The sequence below is a fragment of the Misgurnus anguillicaudatus genome, chromosome 12, assembly GCF_027580225.2.
Source record: "Misgurnus anguillicaudatus chromosome 12, ASM2758022v2, whole genome shotgun sequence".
In the NCBI taxonomy this organism is placed as follows: Eukaryota; Metazoa; Chordata; class Actinopteri; order Cypriniformes; family Cobitidae; genus Misgurnus; species Misgurnus anguillicaudatus.
This window is the reverse complement of record NC_073348.2, coordinates 11,031,487-11,057,400: the sequence shown is the minus strand read 5'-3', so window position 1 is coordinate 11,057,400 and position 25,914 is coordinate 11,031,487. Positions and strand designations below refer to the sequence as shown.

The 25,914-nt window shown below is 39.6% G+C and overlaps 1 protein-coding gene across 3 annotated transcripts in view; it reads left to right on the top strand.

Annotated features, from left to right (window-relative positions):
• Positions 1-25,914, top strand: part of tln1 (talin 1) — a 77,864-nt gene that overhangs the window by 42,508 nt on the left and 9,442 nt on the right. For all 3 annotated transcript variants that reach the window (XM_073873941.1, XM_073873940.1, XM_073873942.1), the window contains 34 exons: positions 41-208; positions 391-685; positions 1,308-1,474; positions 2,565-2,693; positions 4,613-4,726; positions 4,958-5,071; positions 5,161-5,295; positions 5,402-5,530; positions 5,839-5,941; positions 6,141-6,349; positions 6,540-6,659; positions 6,750-6,947; positions 7,073-7,212; positions 9,334-9,427; positions 9,709-9,798; positions 9,891-10,013; positions 11,691-11,834; positions 12,035-12,196; positions 12,291-12,431; positions 12,514-12,695; positions 12,810-12,942; positions 13,507-13,608; positions 13,698-13,868; positions 13,997-14,245; positions 14,420-14,539; positions 16,007-16,153; positions 16,272-16,438; positions 17,060-17,243; positions 18,094-18,219; positions 18,338-18,454; positions 18,544-18,729; positions 21,657-21,764; positions 24,078-24,183; positions 25,066-25,190. In XM_073873941.1, the coding sequence (XP_073730042.1) occupies positions 41-208; positions 391-685; positions 1,308-1,474; positions 2,565-2,693; positions 4,613-4,726; positions 4,958-5,071; positions 5,161-5,295; positions 5,402-5,530; positions 5,839-5,941; positions 6,141-6,349; positions 6,540-6,659; positions 6,750-6,947; positions 7,073-7,212; positions 9,334-9,427; positions 9,709-9,798; positions 9,891-10,013; positions 11,691-11,834; positions 12,035-12,196; positions 12,291-12,431; positions 12,514-12,695; positions 12,810-12,942; positions 13,507-13,608; positions 13,698-13,868; positions 13,997-14,245; positions 14,420-14,539; positions 16,007-16,153; positions 16,272-16,438; positions 17,060-17,243; positions 18,094-18,219; positions 18,338-18,454; positions 18,544-18,729; positions 21,657-21,764; positions 24,078-24,183; positions 25,066-25,190 (4,998 nt within the window). The remainder of the gene's footprint in view (positions 1-40; positions 209-390; positions 686-1,307; positions 1,475-2,564; positions 2,694-4,612; positions 4,727-4,957; positions 5,072-5,160; positions 5,296-5,401; positions 5,531-5,838; positions 5,942-6,140; positions 6,350-6,539; positions 6,660-6,749; positions 6,948-7,072; positions 7,213-9,333; positions 9,428-9,708; positions 9,799-9,890; positions 10,014-11,690; positions 11,835-12,034; positions 12,197-12,290; positions 12,432-12,513; positions 12,696-12,809; positions 12,943-13,506; positions 13,609-13,697; positions 13,869-13,996; positions 14,246-14,419; positions 14,540-16,006; positions 16,154-16,271; positions 16,439-17,059; positions 17,244-18,093; positions 18,220-18,337; positions 18,455-18,543; positions 18,730-21,656; positions 21,765-24,077; positions 24,184-25,065; positions 25,191-25,914) is intronic.

The window sequence follows — 25,914 nt, the reverse complement described above, 5'->3', positions numbered from 1 at the left end:
ATTATGATTATATGTGACTGTTGTTCTTGTGTGTTTGTAGGAGATGTTGATGCAGTTGGCGAAGGCCGTGGCGAATGCTGCCGCAGCTTTGGTGTTAAAGGCCAAGAATGTGGCCCAGAAGTCTGAAGATTCAGCCCAGCAGAATCGAGTGATCGCTGCTGCCACCCAGTGTGCTCTCTCTACATCACAACTGGTGGCCTGCACACGGGTGAGATTACACACACACATGGATTGTATATTTTAAAAGGTCTTTAAATAATAAAAGTCTGTTTGTGCCTTCACAAACTTCATAAAAGATTCTTAGTTTAAAATTTTGTTGTATTAAAGTGTTAATGCCAAATATGAAATGCTCAGCATCAGTTTAGTCATAGTAATGTTTGTTTTCTGCAGGTGGTGGCGCCCACCATCAGCTCGCCTGTCTGTCAGGAACAACTCATTGAAGCAGGAAAGCTGGTCGCAAAATCTGTGGAGGGTTGTGTGGATGCATCACAGGGGGCGACCAATGACGAGCAGCTTCTCAGACAGGTGGGCGTTGCTGCCACAGGTGTCACCCAGGCTCTTAATGAACTACTTCAGCACATTAAGCAGTACGCCAGTGGAGGACAGCCAATCGGACGGCACGGAGAGGCTACCGACCGCATCCTGGATGTGACGGATAACATCTTCAGCTCGATGGGAGATGCAGGTATGAGGGGAAGAGGTGTTGTAGTAACTAAAAGGTTTCTGGTTCAGACCACATATATTTGATGAAAACTCTCAAGCTCAGGAGGACTGCAACTGTAGTATGACAAAACACTGCTGGTAAAAGTATATGACACGTTAGTTATTAGAGGATGGAGGTTGTCTGGGATACATTTTGTACTCCCAATGACAATTTTTTTTATGTTTTATAAGTGTCTAACAACTAATCATGCCATCCTAGGTGTACATGGCTTCCTTTTTCAGTCGAACACAATGCATTACATTTTTTAAGACTTCAAAAAGCACATCCATCCATCATAAAAGTAATCAAAATGACTCCAATGTGTCTTTTAAAGTCTTATTTAGCGATCAATAGGTTGTGTGTAGAACTACAGTTATTGTGGTACGTATGTCTTATTGGTTGTCGAGTATCTCATGATTAGTTGTCATTTGTCTGTTCTGTCACATGACACGCCAGAACGAATGACATCAACACTCATATTGTGCTGCCATGATTGTACTTCATGTACATTAAAACATTGCATTGATTGCTAAATAATCTTTGATATATATTAGTATGTATTGATGTATGTTAATATCAAATGTGTTTCTGTCTGTGTTTGTAGGAGAGATGGTGCGTCAGGCACGGATACTGGCTCAGGCCACCTCAGATTTGGTTAATGCCATCAAGGCCGATGCGGAGGGCGAGACTGATCTCGAGAACTCCCGCAAACTCCTGTCTGCAGCAAAACTGCTTGCCGATGCCACCGCAAAAATGGTGGAGGCCGCCAAGGTGAGACGTGTGACCCTCAAGTTAGGGCCGTTGCGGTAACCGCAATCTTGCATTACTGCGCTACTAACAAGCCAACTGCAACTAGCGACCTATACATTTGCGATGTCCTTGTTTAATTTATAAAGTTATGCACTTCTTTTTTAAACTTCATACATGTATAATAAATGCCAATAACCAGAAACAAAAGTTGAGAAGAGTAATTTGTGGTTTCAGAAATTATTCAAAATTTAAAAAATACTATTCGTATTTCGTATGAAAAGCCTCGAGCAAGCAAAGTGACAGCGCCCCTAAATGCAGTTTTAAAGTTTAAAATAACTATCAACAAAAATTTGAAATTTATCAACACAAAAATACAAAGCTTTGCAGCATTTACATTAACGCTTAGCATAAATGCTAACATTAATATAAAAAATAAATACAAATGTTTTATTTTTGTATCATGAATGTTCGAGTTGCAGCCGGTGTAATGCTGATTATTAACAGACTGAATTTTTAGTTTGAGCAAAAAAAAAATGAATGTGAAACATTATAAACACGATGATCATTTGCTGACTCGACTGTTTCAGAATGAGGTTTATTCACCAAGTGTGCACACACATACACACAAGGAGTGCATTCTCTAGGTTATTATTATTTAGATATATTTTTATAGCTATATACATTACTTTATATACTGATATATTAGTAAATTTGTACTTAACAATATGCTTTAATTTATTTTAATTTTACAATTTAATTTATTTATGTGTAGTATAGCTTGTCTTAATTCTTTTATTATAGGAGAAAGACGTGTAGCCTACCTTGCATTGCTCATTGCTTCTCGTTGTTCTACATTTGCCAATAAATAAATATTTAGTTTGTTTTAAAATTGTCGTATTTTTTATTTAAAAATTAATAATATATGGTACATAATAATAGCAATAGAGCTTCTTTACTTGGCACTACAACTACATAACGCTCTAGTGAACCACCGCAAGGAAAATCCTTCACTGTGACAGCCCTACCTTCAGTGTGTGTTAGTGTTAATGAGGGTGAATGCTCAGTGTTAATGGTTGCCGTTGTTCATATGATTTTGTGTTCATGACGGCAGGGCGCAGCTGCTAACCCAGACAGTGAAGAACAGCAGCAGAAACTGCGTGAAGCTGCAGAGGGTCTGCGCATGGCCACCAACGCAGCCGCACAGAACGCCATTAAAAAGAGACTCGTCAATAAACTGGAGGTGAGAAGACATACATATTTCATGTGACATCTCTTCTGAAATCAATCACATATGACCTTCTTTAATGCTATTAGATGTTTTTAGCTAAAGAAAAGTCTTTTCAGTGACTTGAGAATGAGCCGATTCTCAGAGGCTGAGGTATTTTTACAACACGGAGCTTCAGTTTGTTAAATAACTTGTCATGACATGAGAGGAGAGAGTTTCACAACCTCTAGACCTGTTCTATTCTTGTGTTTGTTTGACACTGTTTTAACTCACACATAGTTTGCACTAAAGACGTCTAAAGGTGTTTTTATTAACATATGTGTTTTGAAAATTCTTGGTGGTTTAATGAAGAGAAGGGGAAAGAAGAATGTTGCATTTTTTATATAAAGCCTGGGTTTGTTCTCAAGTCATTTTAAGTCAAACCGTGACTCGTTTACATTTCATAGATAAACATATGATCCTGCTTTGAGTTGAATAGACTGATCTCTGATCAGACCAGTTCATGTGTTGTGAATGAGGAACATGTCATGTGATGCATGTCCTTGCATCACTTCAACAGAGGAGAGGATGATGTGTTGCTCTGTGCCTCAATGACACATTCAACTTTGTGATAACTGTTTGCAGCTCGAATGCTGTTTTTATTACTATTTTAACAGTTTATCAAAAAGTTGGTAATACTTACAATAAGGTTGTATTAGGTAACATTAGTTAATGCATTAACTAACATAAACAAAGAATGAACAGTACCGTTTTTCAGCATGCATGCATTCTTGTTAATGTTAGGTAATGTCAATACAGTTATTCATGTTAGTTCATCGAATTTATGCATTTTAGGCCATACATTTTTTTTGTTTCATACACTAAACATCTCCTCACTATCTGCTAGCTGCCTGTCCTCTGAACACACTGTAAAAAAACGCGGTCTCTCTCTGTAGACAGCCCAGGCTTCACAAACTGCAACAAAAACAAAGTGGTCAAACCTACCACCACGAAACATAACAAAATGTTACAGCCAATAAACGACAAGAAGGATTTGGGAGTGGGGGGTTGGGCCCGTTCATGACTCTTTCAGAAATCACGGAAGGGAGGTGGAGGGGAGGAGTTAGCTACGCTCCGCTTGGTTTGACAACATTTCGAAAGTCAACAACAAGTGACATCACACAGATTCGCTTAGAGCGCCTTTAATAATTTACAACGTTTGATTTTATAAATGTATTATTAAATGCTAAAATGAATAATGTTATCTGATTAAATAACTTATTGTTGACACATACAACATTTTGTAAAGTGTTACCAAAACACAACAAAACAACTAAACATTAAGGGGTGGTTTTCCACACAGGGATTAGCTTAAGCCAGGACTAGGTCTTAGTTTAATTAGGAAATATAACTAGTTTTAACAAAATGCCTTAAGTCCAATTTATAGTCATGCTTAAGGTCTACGCCATAGGTTTTCCGTAGCCTCTGCGTAGCCTAACGTGCACCTCTCCAAATTTTTAACAGCACGTCACCCCAGTTCAAAGCAGGCCACGCCAGTTCAAATTAATTTTAAACACTAAGACGGTTTTTGGTCTAGGTTCCCTTTTATTTACTTTTGTGTAGTTTCGAATAGTGGAACATGACAAAAGATAACTTTGATATGGTTTTACTTCAGCTGAATAAGTGCACATGCAGACAGATGTCTTTAACTGTTGACTTGCATCCTAGAAGTTCTGTCAGTTTAAAACTTGTCTTGAGTCCTGTTAAGTTGAATTGGTGCCATTTCTACAGCTTTTAAAAGTATTCAGATCATTGGTCATTCTGTGTAATTCAGGCCTTATTTGACAATACAAAGCTCCCTTGTCACTGAATTATCTGAATTATTTTGATGCATTAAATTGACAGCCCTATTAGATTGAACATCAATATATTTGTGTTGTGTTTTTGTTTGTCAGAATGCAGCGAAACAAGCCGCAGCAGCCGCCACTCAGACCATAGCTGCCGCCCAAAATGCTGCTTCCTCCAACAAGAACCCTGCAGCTCAGCAACAGCTCGTACAGAGCTGCAAGGTGCGTACCACACTTCCTGTTTCTGTATGGTTAAAGTTAGTTTACACCAGCTGTGTTTTTATGAATGCATCACAGGCATAACTGATGGGGCATCGGTGGCTTCAACAAGCGATAGAAATGTGTTGATTGTAAAATACCCACTTTGAAAACCACTCAATTTCTTCTGTAAACAACCACATGTAGGTACAACCATGAACTTTAACACAGACTCTTTGTTGGTTTGATTGACAGGGGGTGGCAGAACAGATCCCACAGCTGGTTCAGGGTGTGAGAGGCAGTCAGGCTCAGCCCGACAGTCCCAGCGCCCAGCTCGCTCTGATCGGAGCCAGTCAGAACTTCCTCCAGGTTCTGTTCACACCTTCACTTTCTGTTAATAAGAGCCGATCTGCATGATTTAAGCTCACAGTGATTATGTCTGTTGTGTTCACCGACAGCCCGGAGCAAAGGTGGTCACAGCCGCCAAAGCCACGGTTCCCACCATCAGCGACCAGGCGTCTGCCATGCAGCTCAGTCAGTGTGCCAAAAACCTGGCCAGTGCTCTTGCTGAACTCCGCACGGCTGCCCAGAAGGTACGATATGTATTAGGAACATGCGATTGTTAAGGTGTGATAGTATCTACTTCAAATGTGTTGTGTTGCAACTTATTGGTCTCATTCTTCTGTCTGTCTCTCTCAGGCTCAGGAGACGTGTGGTCCTCTTGAGATTGATAATGCTCTTACAATGGTGCGGGGTCTGGAGAGGGACATGCAGGAGGCTAAAGCTTCAGCCTCCGCTGGCAAACTCAAACCCCTGCCAGGAGAAACTGTGAGTGTCTTGACTTTTGAGTATAAATATATGTGCATATGAGGAGCTCAAATGCAAATGCCTCTAAACGCCACCTCAGTCAAAAATGAGATAATTATATTAACTGAATACTCTCGGCATGTGCTATACGTTCGTCAAATGTTTCAGACACACTTTGAGGGTTTTACATAATTTGCATATGTGTAGGTACACTGCTATTCAAACACATAATGCATATTGTTTGTACAGGTATAAATAGGGGCTTCATATAAATTAGACATCCAATGAGCGTTTCCTGATGTATGTTTTCTGTGTTTGTGTGTGTTCAGTTAGAGAAGTGCTCTCATGATCTGGGATCCAGCACTAAAGCTGTGAGCTCGGCCATCGCTCAGCTGCTTAGTGAAGCTACACAAGGCAATGAGAACTATACAGGTAACTCCATCATTCTCTATAACACTTACTGTTGAACTGTGTACCTCTTTAATAATATGTTCAGGATGGAAGCTGACACTGATGGGTTGATCCTGTGGCGTAGTGGTTAAATCTATTTGGCTAGTAAGAAACGGGTCATATGTTCAGAGGCTCCTGCGTTTGTATATGGTTGTCTTCATGCATTAGGTGTGTTTTGCAGGTATGGCCGCTCGTGACGTGGCTCAGGCTTTGCGTTCGCTGGCGTCCGCTGCTCGTGGTGTGGCCGCCACCACCGAAGACCCTCAAGCCCGTAACGCCATCTTGGACTGCGCCGGAGACGTCATGGATAAATCTGCCAGCCTCATCGAAGAGACCAAGAGAGCCGTCGCCAAACCAGGAGATCCAGACAGTCAGCAAAGATTGGCTCAGGTTAAACATTTATAATAAACCTTCATGAGTTTAAATTCGGTAGCAAAACCTCCCTATTAATTGGTGATGGGAGATTTGGACTCCTGTAGGGTGAAGTGCTATTTAATGTGAGAAGAATATTGCCTGTTGTGTGTCTATGATTAGTATCAGTGGATTTTTTGTTGATGAAGTGTTTGGTTTGTGTTTTCAGGTGGCAAAGGCTGTGTCTCAGGCTCTGAACCGCTCAGTGAACTGTCTGCCCGGTCAGAGAGATGTGGATAATGCCATTCGAACTGTAGGAGAGGCCAGCAAGAAACTCCTGTCTGATAAAGTGAGCCCTGCCATAGAAATTAGTATATGTTAGGGTAATCACAAAGTGTTAGAGTTAGTTTTATATTGAATGATATTCATATGTCTACAGTTTCCGACAAGTGGGATGAGTTTCCAAGAATCTCAGGCCAATCTGAACCTGGCGGCAGCTGGACTGAACCAGTCAGCCAATGAGCTTGTGCAGTCGTCACGCGGCACCACCCAGGACCTCGCCAAAGCCTCCGGGAAGTTCGGTCAGGACTTCAATCAGTTCCTGCAAGCTGGAGTGGACATGGCTGGACAGTCACAGGTATTGATGGAGAAATCAATTTATTTGCAAAGCTTGGAATTTTAGTTATATAGAATAACTGTAGCTGTTGTGCAGAATAATTTTAAAAGTTAATGATTGATTTCTCCTCGTATTCCTTGTTGTAGTCTAAAGAAGACCAGACTCAAGTGGTCACCAACCTAAAGACCATCTCCATGTCCTCCAGTAAACTCCTGCTGGCTGCTAAAGCTCTGTCTACGGACCCCAACTCACCCAACCTGAAAAACCAACTTGCCGCTGCTGCTCGGTTAGAAATCTGTCTTTTGGGTTTCATTTTTTTTCCTTTTTATCTATTTTTATTTTAATTAAGGTGCTCTACCATGTATATAAAAGGAAAGATTTGAAAATGTTAGACATGAATCATTTTAGGGGAAACTAGGTTAAAATAATTCAGTCTTAATCTCAGCATAGCTGCTCTTTAATGTATGCTCTACAGTGATTTTGTCAGACGGTGTCTCGATTATAAATCGGGATTTTAGCAGTTTAGTGAAAGTGATTACTAGTTTGATCACAAAAATAAATAATATATAAATGATCACAGCATTATTGGACATTCAGTTATATTAAAATGCAGATCTGAAGTGCAAGAATCGGCAAGAATCTCGCTATACGATACGCATCACAACACATGGGTTTACGGTGCGGTATGTTGCGCTACTGTAAAGTGATGTCATATATTGGGGTATTTCCTTTTCTAGGAATATAATAGGATATCATTTTGAGTAAGCTGTCATTGTGAACACACCACCATATTAGGGCTGTGTATCGCCAACAATTTCCCGATATGATACGTATCCCGATACAAGGGCCCCGATAATATGCGCATCACGAGACTATTTTGAATACATTTTTGTTCAGAATTTAGTAACATTATTATTATTATATATTTATGTCTATGAATAATAGTATTTAGTAGAAATCAGATTATTAATGTGACAGCTATAGTTTGTCTCTGTATCTCTTCTCTAGACGTTCACTTTTCACATGCAAATCTTTGTCGTGTTTCTTCTCTAATGCGTTAGTTCTGTTTTATAATAAAGTGGCTTATAAAGCCCTTTGCAGTAGTATATGCTAGTAAAATATCTGCACTTTCATACTGAACTCATTGATTTTAAATATGGGCGAGAGAGAGAAAGACAAACACACAAAGTGAAAGTATACGTTTGTGTTGTAATAATGTACAGGGTAACTTCAGATATAAAAACGAAGACTAGTAAAGTGATGTTTTATCATTAAAATCTGATCGCGTCCATTGATTGTTTAGAATGTTTGGGTATACCAACATGGCGGCGCGGTGGCTTCACAGTTGTGACGTCATGCGCAATCCAGTCATTTATATAGATCAGTGGTCGGGATGTACACTTCAAATGAAACAACTGTCATAAATCCTGATTATTATTTCAAACATCGATATCCCCCCCCCTTTGGAATCGATATAGTATTGCCAAACTAAATATCACGTTACTCGCATGTATCTATATTTTCTTGCACCCCTAGTCCCAATACTAGTGTGAATGCAAACATGTAATGATGTTACAGATATGCTAATTAGCATTTAGCATCACAAAATTCTTTGGGAAACACGCTGTATGTCATCTTTTTTCATGATAGGGACTAAAGTTTGTTAGTTGAATCAAGATTGAAATGCATTCATTCTACTATCTGTGGCCTTTGGGTATAACTACTGTACTTACAAATACCAATCTCGGGTTCAGACTCTAAATCATGTATGTTTGTGTTTGCTGATTTTGTAAGTCTGACAGTTTTGAAATACCTGTGTTATACATTGGATTCCTATAAAAAGGACCATAATTACACTGCAGTCTTTCTTTTAGGAGTCTGCCATGATACCTTTAAATAGTGTGTAGGCAGGCAGGTTTGGAAACAGAATATAGTAAGATTTTGTGTGATGGCAGGTTAGTGCATCAGTGCCTGTGGTTATTAAAGAAACACACACACACGCACACACAGTGCTCTTCTGACATATATTACATAAGTGGGCAACTCGCTTTTATACACATTTGTGTTGGAATGAGCACAATTATGTAATGTTCAACTATAGAACCACAGCTGTGTGTGCGTGCGTGCGTGAGGATGAAACTCCAGCAGTTAATGGCTTTTCACATCACACAATCTGAAAACTTCCATTACTCACAGCATCAGATCGGTGTAGAGAGAGAGAAAGAGAGGAGGAGAGTGTGTATAACAGTGCGTGGTAACACATGTGGGTGGGATGTTTCTCACAGCGTGCTCTCTCTCTCACTCCTCATTCCTCTCCGATGTATCTCCCTTTCTGATGTTTCTCTCTATGTCTCTCGCTCTCCGATGTCTCTCACTGATGTCTCTCTTTGTATCTCTCTCTCTGTAGTGCGGTGACAGACAGCATTAATCAGCTGATCAGCATGTGTACCCAGCAGGCTCCGGGACAGAAGGAGTGTGACAACGCTCTGCGCGAGCTTGAGGTTCTTTTCTTTTACTTTTCCTAGCTGGAGTGACTCAGTTTCATATACAGTTTTAATTTTTCCTACCATACCAGTGATATGTTTTACAGAAGTGACATCAGTAATTGTGTGCCATACGTCATTTTTGAAAAGGTGTTTTATTTGTGTGGTTTTATGAAGGTCCGCAATAGTACAGATTTTTTAATTATAGTGTTGGCAGAGCAGTAATGAATTTATCTGGTTAGCATTGTTCTGTAATAAGCCATTACAACTCAAACCATTTAATGTGTGTTCATGTGCAGACTGTTGGAGGAATGCTGGAGAATCCCACCGAGGCTGTCAATGATATGGGCTACTTTGATTGTATTGACAGTGTTATGGAAAACTCAAAGGTGCCGTCTGAGATTCAACTCTCACTTCCAATAAAACAAAATTTATGTTAATGTATATATGTATGTTAAAGTTGATGTGTGTTTGTGTGCAGGTTTTGGGTGAAGCCATGGCCGGTATTTCCCATAATGCCAAGAACAGTAACTTACCAGAGTTTGGAGATTCAGTCAGTTCAGCATCTAAAGCGTTGTGTGGCTTGACCGAGGCAGCCGTTCAGGTGAAAACATGGCTACTCAAGCGACATATGATGACGTGTGACAGTAGTGCTGTCTGATTTCTTTGGGGAATATTTTCACCCCTGGGCACTCTTTTTCTACGGGCACAGGGAGGGGTTAGACGTAGGGGTAGGCGTAGGCGAAGAGGTATAAAATAGAAATGGGATTTGGTTGTAATGTTTAGGGTGTGGGGATGGGTGTTGGGCGATATGTCCCATTTTGAGATCGTCCTATCTTCATCCTGTGAGATCACCGATACACGATAGTATCGGGGGACGGGGCAGTAGTTCACTCATGTATTAAACTACTGCCCCATTACTTTACTTATGACAAGGCACTTGATTGGTGGACAAAAATGAAGCAAGGGCAACACCGTCATGACCGCAACTTTCTTAAAACTGTTGCCATTAATCCATCAGCATCATTAAGTCAAAAATTTCCTACGTGCCAGGGAGTGGGAACAACAAACTCACTTGTTTTAAACCTCTGCACGTCTAACAACCTCTCTAGTGCAAGGAAATGTCAGAGCCGCGCATATTACAAGTTCAGATGCTAGAATGAGTCCATGCCGCACACATACAGGTCTGAGCAAGAGGCCAAGACGCGCGCATTCAGGTCCGAGCAAGAGGCCAAGACACGTGCATTCAGGTCCGAGCAAGAGTCCAAGAGGCGCATGTTCAGGTCCGAGCAAGAGTCCAAGATGCGCGCATTCAGGTCCGAGCAAGAGTCCAAGACGCGCGCATTCAGGTCCGAGCAAGAGTCCAAGAGGCGTGCGTTCAGGTCCGAGCAAGAGTCCAAGACGCGCGCATTCAGGTCCGAGCAAGAGTCCAAGACGCGCGCATTAAGGTCCGAGCAAGAGTCCTAGACGCGCGCATTAAGGTCCGAGCAAAAGTCCAAGACGCGCGCGTTCAGGTCCGAGCAAGAGTCCAAGACGCGCGCATTCACGTCCGAGCAAGAGTCCAAGACGCGCGGTTCAGGTCCGAGCAAGAGTCCAAGAGGCACGCGTTCAGGTCCAAGCAAGAGTCCAAGATGCGCACATTCAGGTCCGAGCAAGAGTCCTAGACACCCACTTTGAGTCCATGTGCATGTAAGAAGAAATCCGGGCGCATTACAAGCTCTCTCGCGCAAAGTAAAGCCCACAAACCCTCTCACGCAAGGAAGGCATGCAATGCGCATGTTAATGTTAAACTATGATGATGATAATAATAACGATCACCAACTATCTTCATGAAAGCACGCTATTAGCGATATGTCTGACGATCGTCATTACACGATACTATCGTCTATCGGCAAAACCCTAATGAGTGTTCTTGCAAAGTTTAGCTGTACCAACGTGTGTGTGTGTGTGTGTGTGTGTGTGTGTGTGTGTGTGTGTCAAGTTTTACCTACACTGTGACAAGAAGTGTGTAATTACATTATTGTGTGTGATTACATAAGTGTGTGGTAGCAACCTAAAATAGAAATATTCCAGTGTCCTAAAAAGTTAAACATCTAGTAACACATGAGCCTTGTCTTTTACTACTTTTTTGCTTTTCTGTCTTATTGTCTATATTTTTGTGTTTTTTTCTGTGGTCTAGCACACATATTTATAACATGCACATATATAAAGCAAAAACTAGCTGACAGTGAATCAAATTAAACTGCTTCATTCAACATATTGATCAATCTGTCAATCGTAGGGTGCGTATCTGGTGGGTGTTTCTGACCCGAACAGTCACGCCGGGCAGAAGGGTCTCGTGGACCCCTCTCAGTTTGCCAGAGCCAAACAGTCCATCCAGATGGCTTGTCAGAACCTGGTGGATCCGGCCTGTACTCAGTCCCAGGTAAAACCTCAATAAAAATTGTGAGATAAAGGTGCAAGATATCGGTCTTAGTATTAGTGCTGTTTTGTTTTAACTTACTGATCGATTGAAGTGATCAGTGATTGAATAATGTTATTTCAAGGTGCATTTATGCAGATTTGCTTTTGTAGCATATGATTCAAGATCACTCAGAGGTGTTACATGCATCTTTATTTGCCAAGGTCCTCTCTGCTGCCACGATTGTTGCCAAACACACTTCGGCTCTGTGCAACGCCTGCAGACTCGCCTCCTCTAAAACATCCAACCCTGTTGCTAAGAGACAGTTCGTCCAGAGTGCTAAAGAGGTGGCAAACAGCACCGCCAATCTCGTCAAGTCCATCAAAGTGGGTTCAGACACTAATGTTTGTTTTTGATCTAAAGTGCCTGTAAGAATTACGTGATATAAATGTGATCGTAATATTTGTGCTTTCATATCAGGCGCTCGATGGTGCTTTTAACCAGGAGAACAGACAGAAGTGTAAAGAATCCACTGGGCCGCTCATTGAGGCTGTGGATAACTTAACCGCCTTTGCTTCGAACCCAGAGTTTGCCAGCGTACCTGCTCAGATCAGCCCAGAAGTACGACATTCACAATTCTTGACGCTGTACAGCAATGATTTACTTTTTTGTATTAATGAAGTTGTGCGGTCTGTTATTGTAGGGCCTGGCAGGGATGGAGCCAATCATAGCAGCCGCTAAGACCATGCTGGAGAGTTCAACAGGCATGATCCAGACGGCCCGCTCGCTGGCTGTCAACCCCAAAGACCCGCCCAAATGGTCTGTGTTGGCTGGGCACTCCAGAACTGTGTCTGACTCTATAAAGAAACTCATCACTAACATGAGGTATTTACACAACCTTCACTCATCTGTTTTGTGAGTCATACTGTAAGAGATATAAGAGATGTTTTAAAGTCGATTTTATCGGTGATCAGTCTTTCTTTATTTTTATTTTTTCAGGGAAAAAGCTCCAGGACAGAGGGAGTGCGATGATGCAATCGAGCTTCTTAATAACTGCATGCGTGAAGTGGACCAGGCCTCTCTGGCAGCTATCAGCCAACAGCTCACACCTAGAGATGACATCTCACATGAGGTAACGCTTCACAGTACTAACCTACTAAAAATCTAAGGGTGTCCCCCACTATTCACTTTGATTTGCTGACCGCAACGGGGTGTGAAAATCCAGCTGTCATTGTAAATAATTCTGATACGTGCAGCACAAATACATTCAGCAGCTTATCGCCACACCCCAAACGACCCCACATCATGAACCGGTTTGTGACATTAAATAATCGTGAGAGAGATTTTAAAGCATATTAGGAGCTGTCTGCTCTGCAATCGCTCACATGTTGCTTTATTGTCATATGCCAATCGATCTGTGCAAGCACAAATGATTTCAAACACCGTTAATAAGCCATAAACCCATAATTATAAACTCTATCGGGCATATCTTTCTTCAAAACAATCACATCGTTTCATGACGTAAGCATACTCCAGTACGAATCATAAAGTGTAGTGTCCGGTAAAGTATAATATGAGTGTGCCCCAAAGCTTTTTAAACTGTCCAGATTTTTTTCCCAAGTCTCAGCAGATGACCTCGGTGCAGTATGTCTGTCTGTCTATCTGATGTGTAATTGTAATATTCTGTGTTTTGCAGGCTCTGCATGAGCAGATGGCGGCATCCGTACATGAGATCAGTAACCTGATTGATCCAGTAGCCGTCGCAGCCCGCGCTGATGCCTCTCAGCTGGGTCATAAGGTGAAACCTCTAAGCCAACATTCATCCCTTCAGGTCAGAGGTCTCTCTAGATGTTTTCCTGATGCTGAACATGTGCTGTTGTCTAACAGGTGTCTCAGATGGTCAGCTACTTTGAGCCATTGATCATGGCTGCAATCGGTACAGCATCTAAGATCTTAAACAGTCAGCAGCAGATGAGCGTGCTGGATCAGACGAAGACCCTGACTGAGTCTGCCCTGCAGATGCTCTATACCGCCAAAGAGGCTGGAGGAAACCCCAAGGTGAGACCATACCAAATGAAGATGTCCATATGGTTGATTATGATTTGACGAGAGTGTTTATTTCAGTGTATTCTTCCACACACAATGACCTCCAGGCTCACAGTACAGTGTTTTTATTGTGTCTGCAGGCGGCTCACACACAGGAGGCTCTGGAAGAGTCTGTTCAGATGATGAAGGAAGCTGTGGATGATCTGGGTGCGACTCTATCGGAGGCAGCAAGTGCCGCCGGAGCCGTGGGCGGCATGGTCAACTCCATCACTCAAGCCATCAACAAAATGGAAGATGGTCCAGGTTTAGAACCAGAAGGGACGTTTGTAGATTACCAGACCACCATGGTGAAGACGGCCAAAGCCATTGCTGTCACCGTTCAGGAAATGGTAAAGACTGGAACTACAAAATATTAGGTTCAGCAATAATGACACACTGTGCCTATAGCTCTTGTTTAGTAGCCCTTGTACTTGTTGTACATTAGGGGATTCAATTAAAGTATACATTTATGTGTCAAATTGCAATATATATTTACAGTATGCTATCCAAATGTGTTATTTCAGGTTACCAAATCCAACACAAATCCTGATGAATTGGGTGGTTTGGCCAATCAGCTGACCTCAGAGTTTGGTGACCTGGCATCAGAGGCCAAATGTGCAGCCATGACTGCCGAGAATGATGAGGTAACCAGATTTACTGTCCTCTAATCTCTCTTTCAACCCAAACAATGGATTTTGTGTGACATCAACAAAAACTTTTTTTTATAAAATGTAATATTTATTTTAATACACATTCCTTGTCTTATTGTAAATGATTACCGTATTTTCCGGACTATAAGTCGCGTGTTTTTTGTCATAATTTGGCTGGTGCTGCGTCTTATAGTCAGGTGCTCCTTGTAAGTCAGTATAAATACATTTTTACATTTATGAGGCAAGAGACAACATTACCGTCTACAGCTGCAAGAATCCGCCATATGCTGCTCCTTTATTTATGTAATTCAATGAATTCAGTGATGTGGAATGACGAGCCTGCTAACTTCATGCTCGTTGGCTTATTCTGTTAATTTAGCCTATATAGCCTTCCAGGTATGTATGCTATTGTGCTAACTGAATAAATGTTAATGTTACGTTAACATGTTCGGACATCTATTCAGCCTGCTGTTCTGTCTGCAACTGTTTAGTTGAATAACTTCCCTTTCCAGATTAAATGTCTGTTCTTTGGCTTAAATTTTTTTAAATAATTTTCTAAATAAACGCGATGTATAGTCCACAGCGACTTTTATGTTATTTCGTCTTAATGACGCATTTTTGAATGATACGATTTATACTCCAAAGCGACTTATAATCCAGAAAATACGGTAATCAAGTAATTTGTCTTCATAATCAATGAGTGTCACCAAGCATTCTTGTTTTTTAACCCTTTTCTCTTACTAGCGGTAACATATAGACTGATTTACACCAACCAGTCAATTTCAGATGCCTAAAATAACTCCCTCACTGGATTTACATCAGAGATACATTCAAATATGGTCATAACAATTACGATTTATGGGGGGAAATCCTTTTGCGATTTTTCTGATAAAAAAATAGAAAATTTAGAGCTACAGGTTTTTGTGGTTGTTGCATAGCATCTTTAGCCCGGAGTATATATATATTTTTACATGTACGTGACCATACTTGCGTGGTCAAACACTACCTTGCAATGCATAGTTGGCGCATGGGCGACCTACGCATACAAAGTATGTGCGGTTACAAATATCCAGTGGTGTGCGAACAGTGGGTCTGTGGGTGCGTACTATTCTGATGACGAAATTTGCGCCACGTTCACTGTATGCAGACCCTCGCGTATGCGTAAAATGGAACAATACTTCTAACTTAAGAAAGACCAAACATAATTATAAACTTCTGACACTAAAATAAACATCTGACACTAAAATAAACATATGAAACTATGTAGTTACTAGCATTACTGTATATATAAAACCACCTTATATTAATGTCATCATTAAGAATATTAAAGTTGAAATGAATCATTTCTGACCATCTTCCTGTAAACGCCTAAATCTTATAATAAATCATTAAAAAAATCTAAACATGCATTTAGAATTCAATTATCTCAATTATTTATTATTTGTGTTGTGTTTTGTCCAGATCGGCTCTCACATCAAGAAACAGGTAACAGAGTTGGGCTTCAGCTGTACTGGTTTGGTGAGTAAAGCTGGAGCTCTGCAGTGCAGCCCCAACGACTCCTTCACCAAGAAAGAGCTCATCGACAGCGCACGCAAAGTCTCTGAGAAGGTGCCCTCCAACGTTATTTTATTAATATTTGTAATATTAGCGGAAGTGTCTTAACTATACTTTTAGGTAAAAGTCTACTTTTGTTTGATATATGGATGTCTGTATTCTTGTCTCTCAGGTGTCTCACGTGTTGGCAGCCCTTCAGGCAGGTAATCGTGGTACTCAGGCCTGCATCACTGCTGCCAGCGCTGTGTCGGGCATCATCGCTGATCTGGACACCACCATCATGTTTGCCACAGCAGGAACTCTCAACCGAGAGAACGCCGAGACGTTTGCAGATCACAGGTGCTCGTCTACACCTGTCCTTAACCTTAATGAATTTATTACCTGCAAATCATCTAGTGGACATTATAATGACTATAATAATGTTATTTCCTCTCACTTCTTATGTCTTCTGTTTTTTTATAATTGCAATATAATTACTTTTCCTTCCTGTGTGTTTTATGTGACAACAGAAAGTTGCCACATAACCTTTTTTTTAATGTAGGCTTTAGTTGCGACTATGATTTGCAACTTTAGTTGGTTGCAAGTGATATTGGATGTTAGGTCTACATTCATATTTCATAAAGCTTTGAATCGATAATAAATATTTGATAATTGCATAAAAATGCATCATATTTATTTAAAAAAACTTTTAAGTACTGGCCATTTTACTGTTTGTCAGACTTTGGATTTACATCCGAGCATCTTTTCATTTGGAACAATAAATTAAAGGAAGAAACAGATTTTTTGCCTGATTATAGAAAGATTTTTCACCCACTGCAATAAATCGCTCCATCACTAAAGACATTTTTAATGTGAATAATTATGCGTGCGCAAACAATGGACAGACAGCTATCACGTGTAGACTACAGGCCACAGAATTTTGTTTTTAATAGTTGTATTTGTTTCTCTTTGGTGTTTTAGAGAGCACATCTTGAAGACGGCTAAAGTTCTGGTGGAGGACACTAAGCTGTTGGTGTCTGGAGCTGGAGCGAGTCAAGAAAGACTGGCCCAGGCGGCTCAGTCCTCGGTCAACACCATCACTAAACTGGCTGATGTGGTCAAACTGGGAGCAGCGAGTCTGGGTTCTGAAGATCCTGAGACGCAGGTACTGTCACCTTTATTTCATTTATTTAAAACATGAAGTATTTTTCAATAAATCTAGCATTTAACACTGTGCTGTTCCTATGACAACACTTAATCATTCATCTTATATTCTAAAGCTATGTGTTTAGCCATCAAGCCATGTTTTATTACAACATCATATTTTATTGAAAGTCATCGTACTTGATAAAACATAATGTTTTACAGCACATTGTACAAGTTTTTGTGTATGTAGTGCAATTTTTTTTATCTATTGTCTTATCTGAGATATAGTTATTTACCTCAGCTGGTTCTTCATTATTACATCTGTGTGGTCACACATACACATAAGGCTAAAAATATGTTTTCAAATATAATTTTAAATATATTTTAAAATGGCCAAAACATATATGTACTGAAACATATTTTTAAATATATAATACTTAATATATAATATATTTTTGTCCATTTTTAAAATTTATTTTAAAGCATTTATATTTATGTTGCATTGAAAGAAAACCATAACTAGTTTGAAAATATTAAAATTAAATATATTTTCAACTGCAAAAATATACTTTATATAATATAATTTTGTACATACTTTTATATTTTAGCCAGGAAAGATATATTTTGTAAAATTCAGTAATGTATTTGTCCCTGAAATACGTTTCAAAATACATGTTAATATATGAAGGTTAAAACTAAATATATTTTCAAATTCAAAAATGTATTTAATTAAGCTTTACTTAATTTTTAATACAAAATGTATTAAGCATATATTTAAAACATATTTTGGAAAAATAAGTTTTATTTTTTTGCCATGTATGTGAGCTTGTGTAATGTGGGATATGTAAGTTGTGTGTTGTCTTTGTTAGGTGGTTTTGATCAATGCTGTAAAAGACGTGGCAAAGGCTCTGGGTGATCTGATCAGTGCCACTAAAGCAGCTGCTGGTAAACCTCATGATGATCCGGCCATGTTACAACTCAAGAGCTCTGCTAAGGTACACTAATACACACACACACACACACACACACACACTACTGAAACACCTCATTTTGAACGCTGGCATGATTGTTACAAAAGTGTTCAGGGTGTAACGGATGTATGTGTGCCCTTAGGTGATGGTGACAAATGTGACGTCTCTGCTGAAGACGGTGAAGGCCGTAGAGGATGAAGCTACCAAAGGAACGCGAGCTCTGGAGGCCACCATAGAGCATATTAAGCAGGAACTGGCTGTAAGAGACGCAACATAGTGCTTAAAAAAATTGAAAGACTGTTACAGTAACATTTATTTGTAATTATTGTGACTTGTGTTTTCCGCCAGGTGTTCAGCAGTCCTGATCCTCCACCGAAGACTTCCCCCCCAGAGGACTTCATCCGCATGACCAAAGGCATCACGCAGGCCACGGCCAAAGCAGTGGCTGCTGGGAACTCCTGCCGCCAGGAGGATGTGATCGCCACTGCCAACCTGAGCAGACGGGCCGTGGCTGACATGCTTCACTCTTGTAAGGTGAGATGAGCCACATACCCTAGTTCGATGACATGACAGTGTCTAGGATAATATGACGTAAGCTACGTGATATCACGTGATTTGAGGAGAATAGTTTTTAATTTGTGCTATTATAGGTAAGCATTCAGTGTTAACCATAGATCTGAAATATACTTGTGATGGTAGCCAGTGAAAAGGCTATAAAAATGGTCTACTATACGTGTGACAAACAACTAGTAATGTGTGATACAACACAATATTTTGATTTATTGAACATTTATCTTGATTTCAGGTTATATTTCATAAATTCCAGCACCCCAAACTCTATTTGCCATGAGCAAAGCTGGTGATAATGATAGACAGTGCAGGTCTATTGATTATAAATAGTATTTTTAGGAGATTATATATGTGACTGGTGTTATAATGGTTTATGTAGCTTTCTTCACTTTCTATTAGATAGAGCAGAAGCAGTAAAAGTGCCTAATATTATAAAAAATGGGAGAAAGAAAGTACAGTGTGTGGTCGTGACTTCCAAAACAAGAACCAGTTGCCATAGAAACCGGAGGCTTGCTTGAAACTGCAAATGAGCTTTAGCATGTTGGCACTGACTGACTATGATCACGTTCTCCGATCAACTTAGGTTTAAATGTTAATCAGACCCGGGACCTGAAGTAATTAAACTGGGACTGAAACGGACCCGACTGACCATTTAAAATTTAGACCCGGAACGGTACGGCCCCAGGTCCTCCGTGAAGACCTCTAGTGCATAAAACTGTGCTCGAGTTCAGAAACATGGAAAGATACAATGTGACACGGAGCTCACTTCACGTTACGCCCAGTTCATTGAGAAACAAAGAGCATGTGAATGCACATCAAACGAATCAGGAGACACACAATGTGCTTGCTCGCAAAATGTCATTATCAAAGAGTGTCATTATCACGGAAGAACAAATAAAGAAAAAATATGTACTACTGAATTGAACTGCTAAAAGCTGAAAGATAAACAACAGTGTAAAACTTTAAAGTTAGATGTAGGGGTGAGCAGGGCACAAACTAACACTGGGTTAATTGTAACACGGCTACTTTACATACAGGGCCGAGCAATCTGTGCTTTTGTTCTTTTTCTCTTATTGTGAGAAGATGATCTCCTGTGAATTTGTGAAAAGTTTTGATGTGTTTTCATTAAGATATTGAACCAAGAGTGTTTTGGAGCCATGAAAGTAAAAATTTTTTGTGTGTACAAGTCACCAAATCCAACCTTATATTATATCGTTACCTAAAACACAACACCATTTTGAAACATGTCAGCAAATCCTTATAACTGGTATAGATGGCATTAAAAACATTTTATACAGTAGGGTTAGTTATCACACCGTATTACAATTAAAGGGCCGTTCACATTATAACGATAACTATACCATTAGCGATAACTATATTAGTGCCTACATCACTGGACGATAACGATACATTTATGCTAATTTGTGGCACTCGTGCAAATAGTTTGCCTTAAGTGGCATTAACCCATATAGCATATTTCTTGTAATAAAAACTTTTGCAATTGTTTACATGTCACTGAATTTGTTAATATGCTGTTCTTGTTGCATTTACATAGCGGGTAACCAGCAGATGTCCTCAACACGCTGCATTTCACGTAACTCTAAACAGTGAATCGTATAATTTGTGTAATCTAATATCTTACCTTTTGGCGTAGTCAGTGTGGTAGGAAAAAGCATTACGTAGTGAATTTCACAGCAATTGCATCAGAACTGAATACCTGAGGTAATTTTATAGATGAAGGGTCATGCATGGATGAATGTGTGGATATCTTATCTATTACAGGCAGATATACAATATCCACCTTTAGTGTGTAGTAGGGATGCTCCAATTGATCGGCCGCCGATCGGTATCGGCCGATGACTCGACTAAACTAAATTTGCCGATCTCGTGAACCAATCTTTCTGTTTACTTTTGTCATCATTGGGATCCTGAATGCGGCTGCAATTGGAGACAATTTTTTATGAAGTGCAAGCATTTTACGTAGTGCAAGCAAACCCGTTGCTCATATGCGACATGCAGATTTGTATTTCTCTCTTTGCCTTTACAGAGATATATGAATTTTCTATGAGGGCACGACGCATCTTCACATCCCCATCAAACAGCGTATACAACAGATATCTATCACGGACAATTGCATCCTCATGCCAAAAGTTTATTATTTGCATGCGTTTTAAAGTTTTGATCATTTAAACTTTCTTTTTCCTCAATGTTAGGTTGTGCCCCGTTACACCCTAGTATCTGAAATATTCGTTAGAGATCAACTTCCCATAAATATTTTTTTTCATTCCTAACACACAATCTGCAATCGGGTGGGGTTTTTTGTTTTACGTCAACTGATCTGTGGCACAAAGCTTTTATGTGAACTCGAAAAATGCACCATCTACTGTCAGAGAGTAAATTTGTGCTTTTATTCAGCTTGTCTGGCGTGTTTGTTTTGTTTAGGTGTTTGTTTTAATTTCACCTTTAATTTCACAAAGCTAAAGTCAGACCTTTTTTTTGCTTTAAATTTTAAAAAGTATAAAAACTATAGTTATGATATATAAATTCTAGAACATTTAAATCGAATTTAAAACAAAAACAACCACAGTATGTTGCATCTTTGATCATTGTCCTAGGATGCAGTTGTTGGCCCTAATTTTAAATAGCTTCATATATTTTTTGTTTAAGGCTTGTAACAAGCAAATAACATTTTGTTTCATTCTTTCTTGCCTGTTGCCTAAAGAAAATCTGAAATCAAAATCTGTTTATTTTCTTGTAAAAAATCTGCAGTCGGCCATGAAAAAGTCCATCACTAGGATTTGTTTTCATGTCCACATTAATTTAAATTAAAATATTTTTTTTCTTTTCAAAAAATATTCAGTGTTACATATTTCTCATGTGTTTTTTTACAGCAAGCAGCGTTCCACCCAGAGGTGAACCGTGATGTTCGCAACCGAGCCCTGCGCTTCGGCTCTGAGTGTGCCACAGGTTACTTGGGTCTGTTGGAGCACGTGTTAGTGGTGAGTTTAAACAAATGAATACACGCATACACTCACCTAAAGCTCACGACGGGCCATACATAGGTCATGTGAAGTCTTTCAAACGTAGATGCGTCCCAGTTCAGAGGCTGCATCCTCCGAAGGCTCCTGTTGCACGAGGGATGCAAATAGGAAATCCTCACTAGGTTAGACCTCTTATTTTAAGTCTGCATTCAAAGGATCCAGCCTCAGAGTTGGGTTACAGCTACTTTGTGTCCTGTCACTAAATTGTACATTACAGATTTATTAAAGGGTATCTCTATATAATCTTTGCTTCTTATTGGTGAATCGTGGCATTTATTGGTCAAATATTTCTGAATAACTATGGACAAATAAACACTGTATAATTGGCCCTCTTGTTCTTCACATTACTGTGCTTATATAATATATTTTCTTCTGTCTTTTTAAGGTAAGCTAAAAAAAACTGTTTAGCCTAATATTGATTGTTTGTGGAATAAATTCAAGTTATGTGGTGTTTTCTCAAATTAAACAAAGTCAGTATTTTCCTGGATAAATCTCTAGATAAATTAACTATTAATTCAGAGGGCCTTTCTGATCCCAGTAAGCCCTTCTTATCCCAATGCCCATTCACAACAACAGCTCTGATTTCAATGTAGATCAATATTTCATGTCCATTTATTTATGGCATGGCTCTCAGTTAATATAAAAGCAGTCAGATGGTCATTGTCACTCATCTCAACAGGGTTTTGTTAGCAGCTGCAAATGACATAATACATTTTCAGATCAGGGTTTTATAAAAAGCACATAGCTGATTATTTTTATGCTAATTTAAGAAATTAATTGTCAATGTTTTCATTCTTCATTGTGTCTGTGTGCGTTTACTGTCACAGCCGGTGAGTAAAACACGATTGTGCATGTGAGTTGTTCTGAAAAGCATCTTAAAGCAGTATGTATTGCATTGCTATGTATTGTCTGTACAATAACTGGTGTGAGTTTATTATCATGTACTTCATCAGTTAAATGTAATGTGCTTCTTTTATTAGGACTGTAAGAAGCAATCTGAGATCTTGTGCCAATAACATCTCAAAATTAGTCCTAATGTTTTGTTATAGGTTAATTTACTAAAGATTCAATGTGCGTCTGATCTGCATGGATTGACATTAAATGGTTTGGAGAAGCATTTAGCATTTGGCCGTTGTGTTCTTGGCAATGTTGTGATGGCATTGGATTTAAAGATATATGGGTTTAAAGTATGAATAAGCCTCTTTCACACAACGATTATGTAAAATACACTAATCCTGTGTTCTGGGATTTGTACCAGGGTCGTTTGATTTTTAGTGATCAGTGATTTTCTGAAATGTTTGCGTGTGTTCACACACATCCCATAAAGACCCGTGACATCAGGATGTGACGTAATGTACGCATTATGTTTTTTATGTCACACTACACTTTTCGTTCCATTTGACTTCCATTAATAAACATGCAAATTCGTGTCTGTGCAGATATTTCCCTGTGTACTAATAGTCTGGTGAACTCTGACCTGCGAAATCGTATCACGGAGAGATATGTGACCAGTTAATATTTCACCGCGTGACCTTTTTTTGTACTGTAAAGAAAAGATGGAAAAGCCAAATAACTTATATTGACAAAGCGCTCCCTGCTCATATTCGCAGTAATGTCCGAAAATATTTGCATGCTCAAAGTCTAGTGTGACCGCCCCTTTAACCTGGAGAACAATCTTTGCTTTAGCCTGGATAGCGAGGAGCTCATTTATTCATCCTCAACGTTGATCTGCATTTAAAACTCCCAGACAAAGAGTTAAACGATAACACATGCGTCATCACTACGACACACCCTTTACCTCATTGTTCCTGCCTTTTGTTCACACCGTATGAATTTGGTCACCATTAGGGGATCATTCCCAGGGACAGGCACTCTAGCAACTCTATGGCAATATTTTTGGTATCAACACTCTGTGTGAAAGAAGTTTCGGAAAATCTTTAATTTAGAAAATAGAGACTTGAGACGGTCAGAAAGACTCAATTTAAGATTGATTTAAGATTTAAGACAGATGGCATATGTTTGCGTTTGTGTGTGCGTGTCTGGTATTGTCTGCATCATTCCCGGCATTCCTGCTCAGGCCGAGTCTTTTCTTAGCCGTCTATTCCAAACCAATGACTCTGTGTAACAGGTGTGTGGCATTAGTCCGGAGGACACAGCGAGGACATTCGCATACTCTCTCATACTCACTGTAGATGAGCGTCTTCTGTCAGATCAGCAACTTCTTTCTGCCTGAGCATCTCACAGCACTCATACAGTAATCTCTGTCCACAGATCATTCATAAACCCTCGCATGATCTCAAACAGCAGCTGGCAAACTACTCCAAACGTGTGGCCGGCTCAGTGTCGGAGCTCATACAGGCCGCAGAAGCCATGAAAGGTATACACAGTACACAGTGTCCCACACATTCATAGGAAAAGAAGCTGAAAATGAAAAGCATTGTTTACTTCACAGTTTCATCTCTATAATTTTATTACTGAAGCTTGCTAATAATGGAAGGCAAGTCTTTCCTCTCCTGGCACATTGCAAGACATTGCAAGCTATTAATATCTGAGGAACATATTTATACATCATCGGTTCACTAACACAAATTACTGTAGGCAAGATTACTTTTCTTAACAATCGTAAACTGTACTGTGATCCTTTAACAAACAGAAATCAAATGGTTTGGGGTCTGCAAACTCGACTCATGTAGTCAGAGGATTATCATATCAAGATTCAGGGCTTTTCTCATGTTGCTTGACCCTCTTCACCTGTCCCTCAGCTCAGGTGTCTCTGTTTGGACCTGGACCATAAGCATAGGATCCAAGCATGATTTATTTGTGTAATCAGTGACTTCCATTAGCGAAAGTCATCTGAGAGCCTGGGCTGATAGTACTCAGATCCTGATTTAACACACGATGAGAGATACTTGAGGAGGATCTATGTGTGAGCGAGCAAGATAGAGAGAGAGAGAGAGTGTGTGTGTGTGTGTCTCTCCCTCTCTCTTTCTCTTAAAGAAACAGCACTGTACAATTAGAAAATATAGAAAATTAATTTCATATAAAAATGTAAAACACACAAATGTCTTAGATCAGTCTAATGTTAACACAAGCAGCCATATAATTCACTTTTGTAGCATTTTCATTTCGTAGCAGTTCATAATTTTGTCTCTGTGACGTTCATCTCACTGATTCCTCTAGTTACGATGTAATGTTAAGACTTTATATATAAATGCACATTGATTTGTCAATGATTCATAACTATGTTTAATGTCTGTAGGTACGGAGTGGGTGGACCCCGAGGACCCCACCGTCATCGCTGAGAATGAGCTGCTAGGAGCTGCAGCTGCCATTGAAGCCGCAGCCAAGAAACTGGAGCAGCTCAAACCCCGAGCCAAACCCAAGGTAAGGAGACATTTACCCCCGTCCCTCAGAGGACACACTAGGTCCTAAATAAACCTGTTACACATTTATATATCTACTGGAGGTCCTGTCAATCAAAAGTGTGTGTGAAGGGAAAACCCGAGTTGATTTACTGTTTTTTCAAAAATGTCTGATGATTATGTAGTTCGGGATCACTGTAGTTTGGTTTCACATTTAATAAATTTTTGCATAAAGGATTACTCCACTTTCATAAAAGAATTTGATAATTTACTCACACCCATGTCATCTAATATGTTTCGATCAAAAAGAAATTAAGTTTTTTGAGGAAAACGTTCCAAGATTTTTCTTCATATAGTGGACTTTCAATGCAGCTTCAAAGGGCTCCAAACGATCCCGACCAAGGCATAAGGGTCTTATCTTAGCAAAACAATTGTCATTTTCACCAAAAATAATTTAAAAAATGTACATTTTAAACCACAACCTCTCATCTTGCAATAGCCGTATGACACCCTATTGCGACATTACATATTACGTAATCACGTCGAAAAGTCCTGCGTTCCAACTTGCGGACCTTTTTTTCACAGAATTCGTTCACACTGCAAACATTAATGCTCAATTCAGATTTTTTGCTCAGATCTGATTTTTTTATTGACTTTTTACTTTTTTTATGGCTAAAATCTACGCTTTTTAACTCAATTCCGTGGGAGCGACCGATACGAGCTGAAGCAGTCTGCTCCCGGGTCAC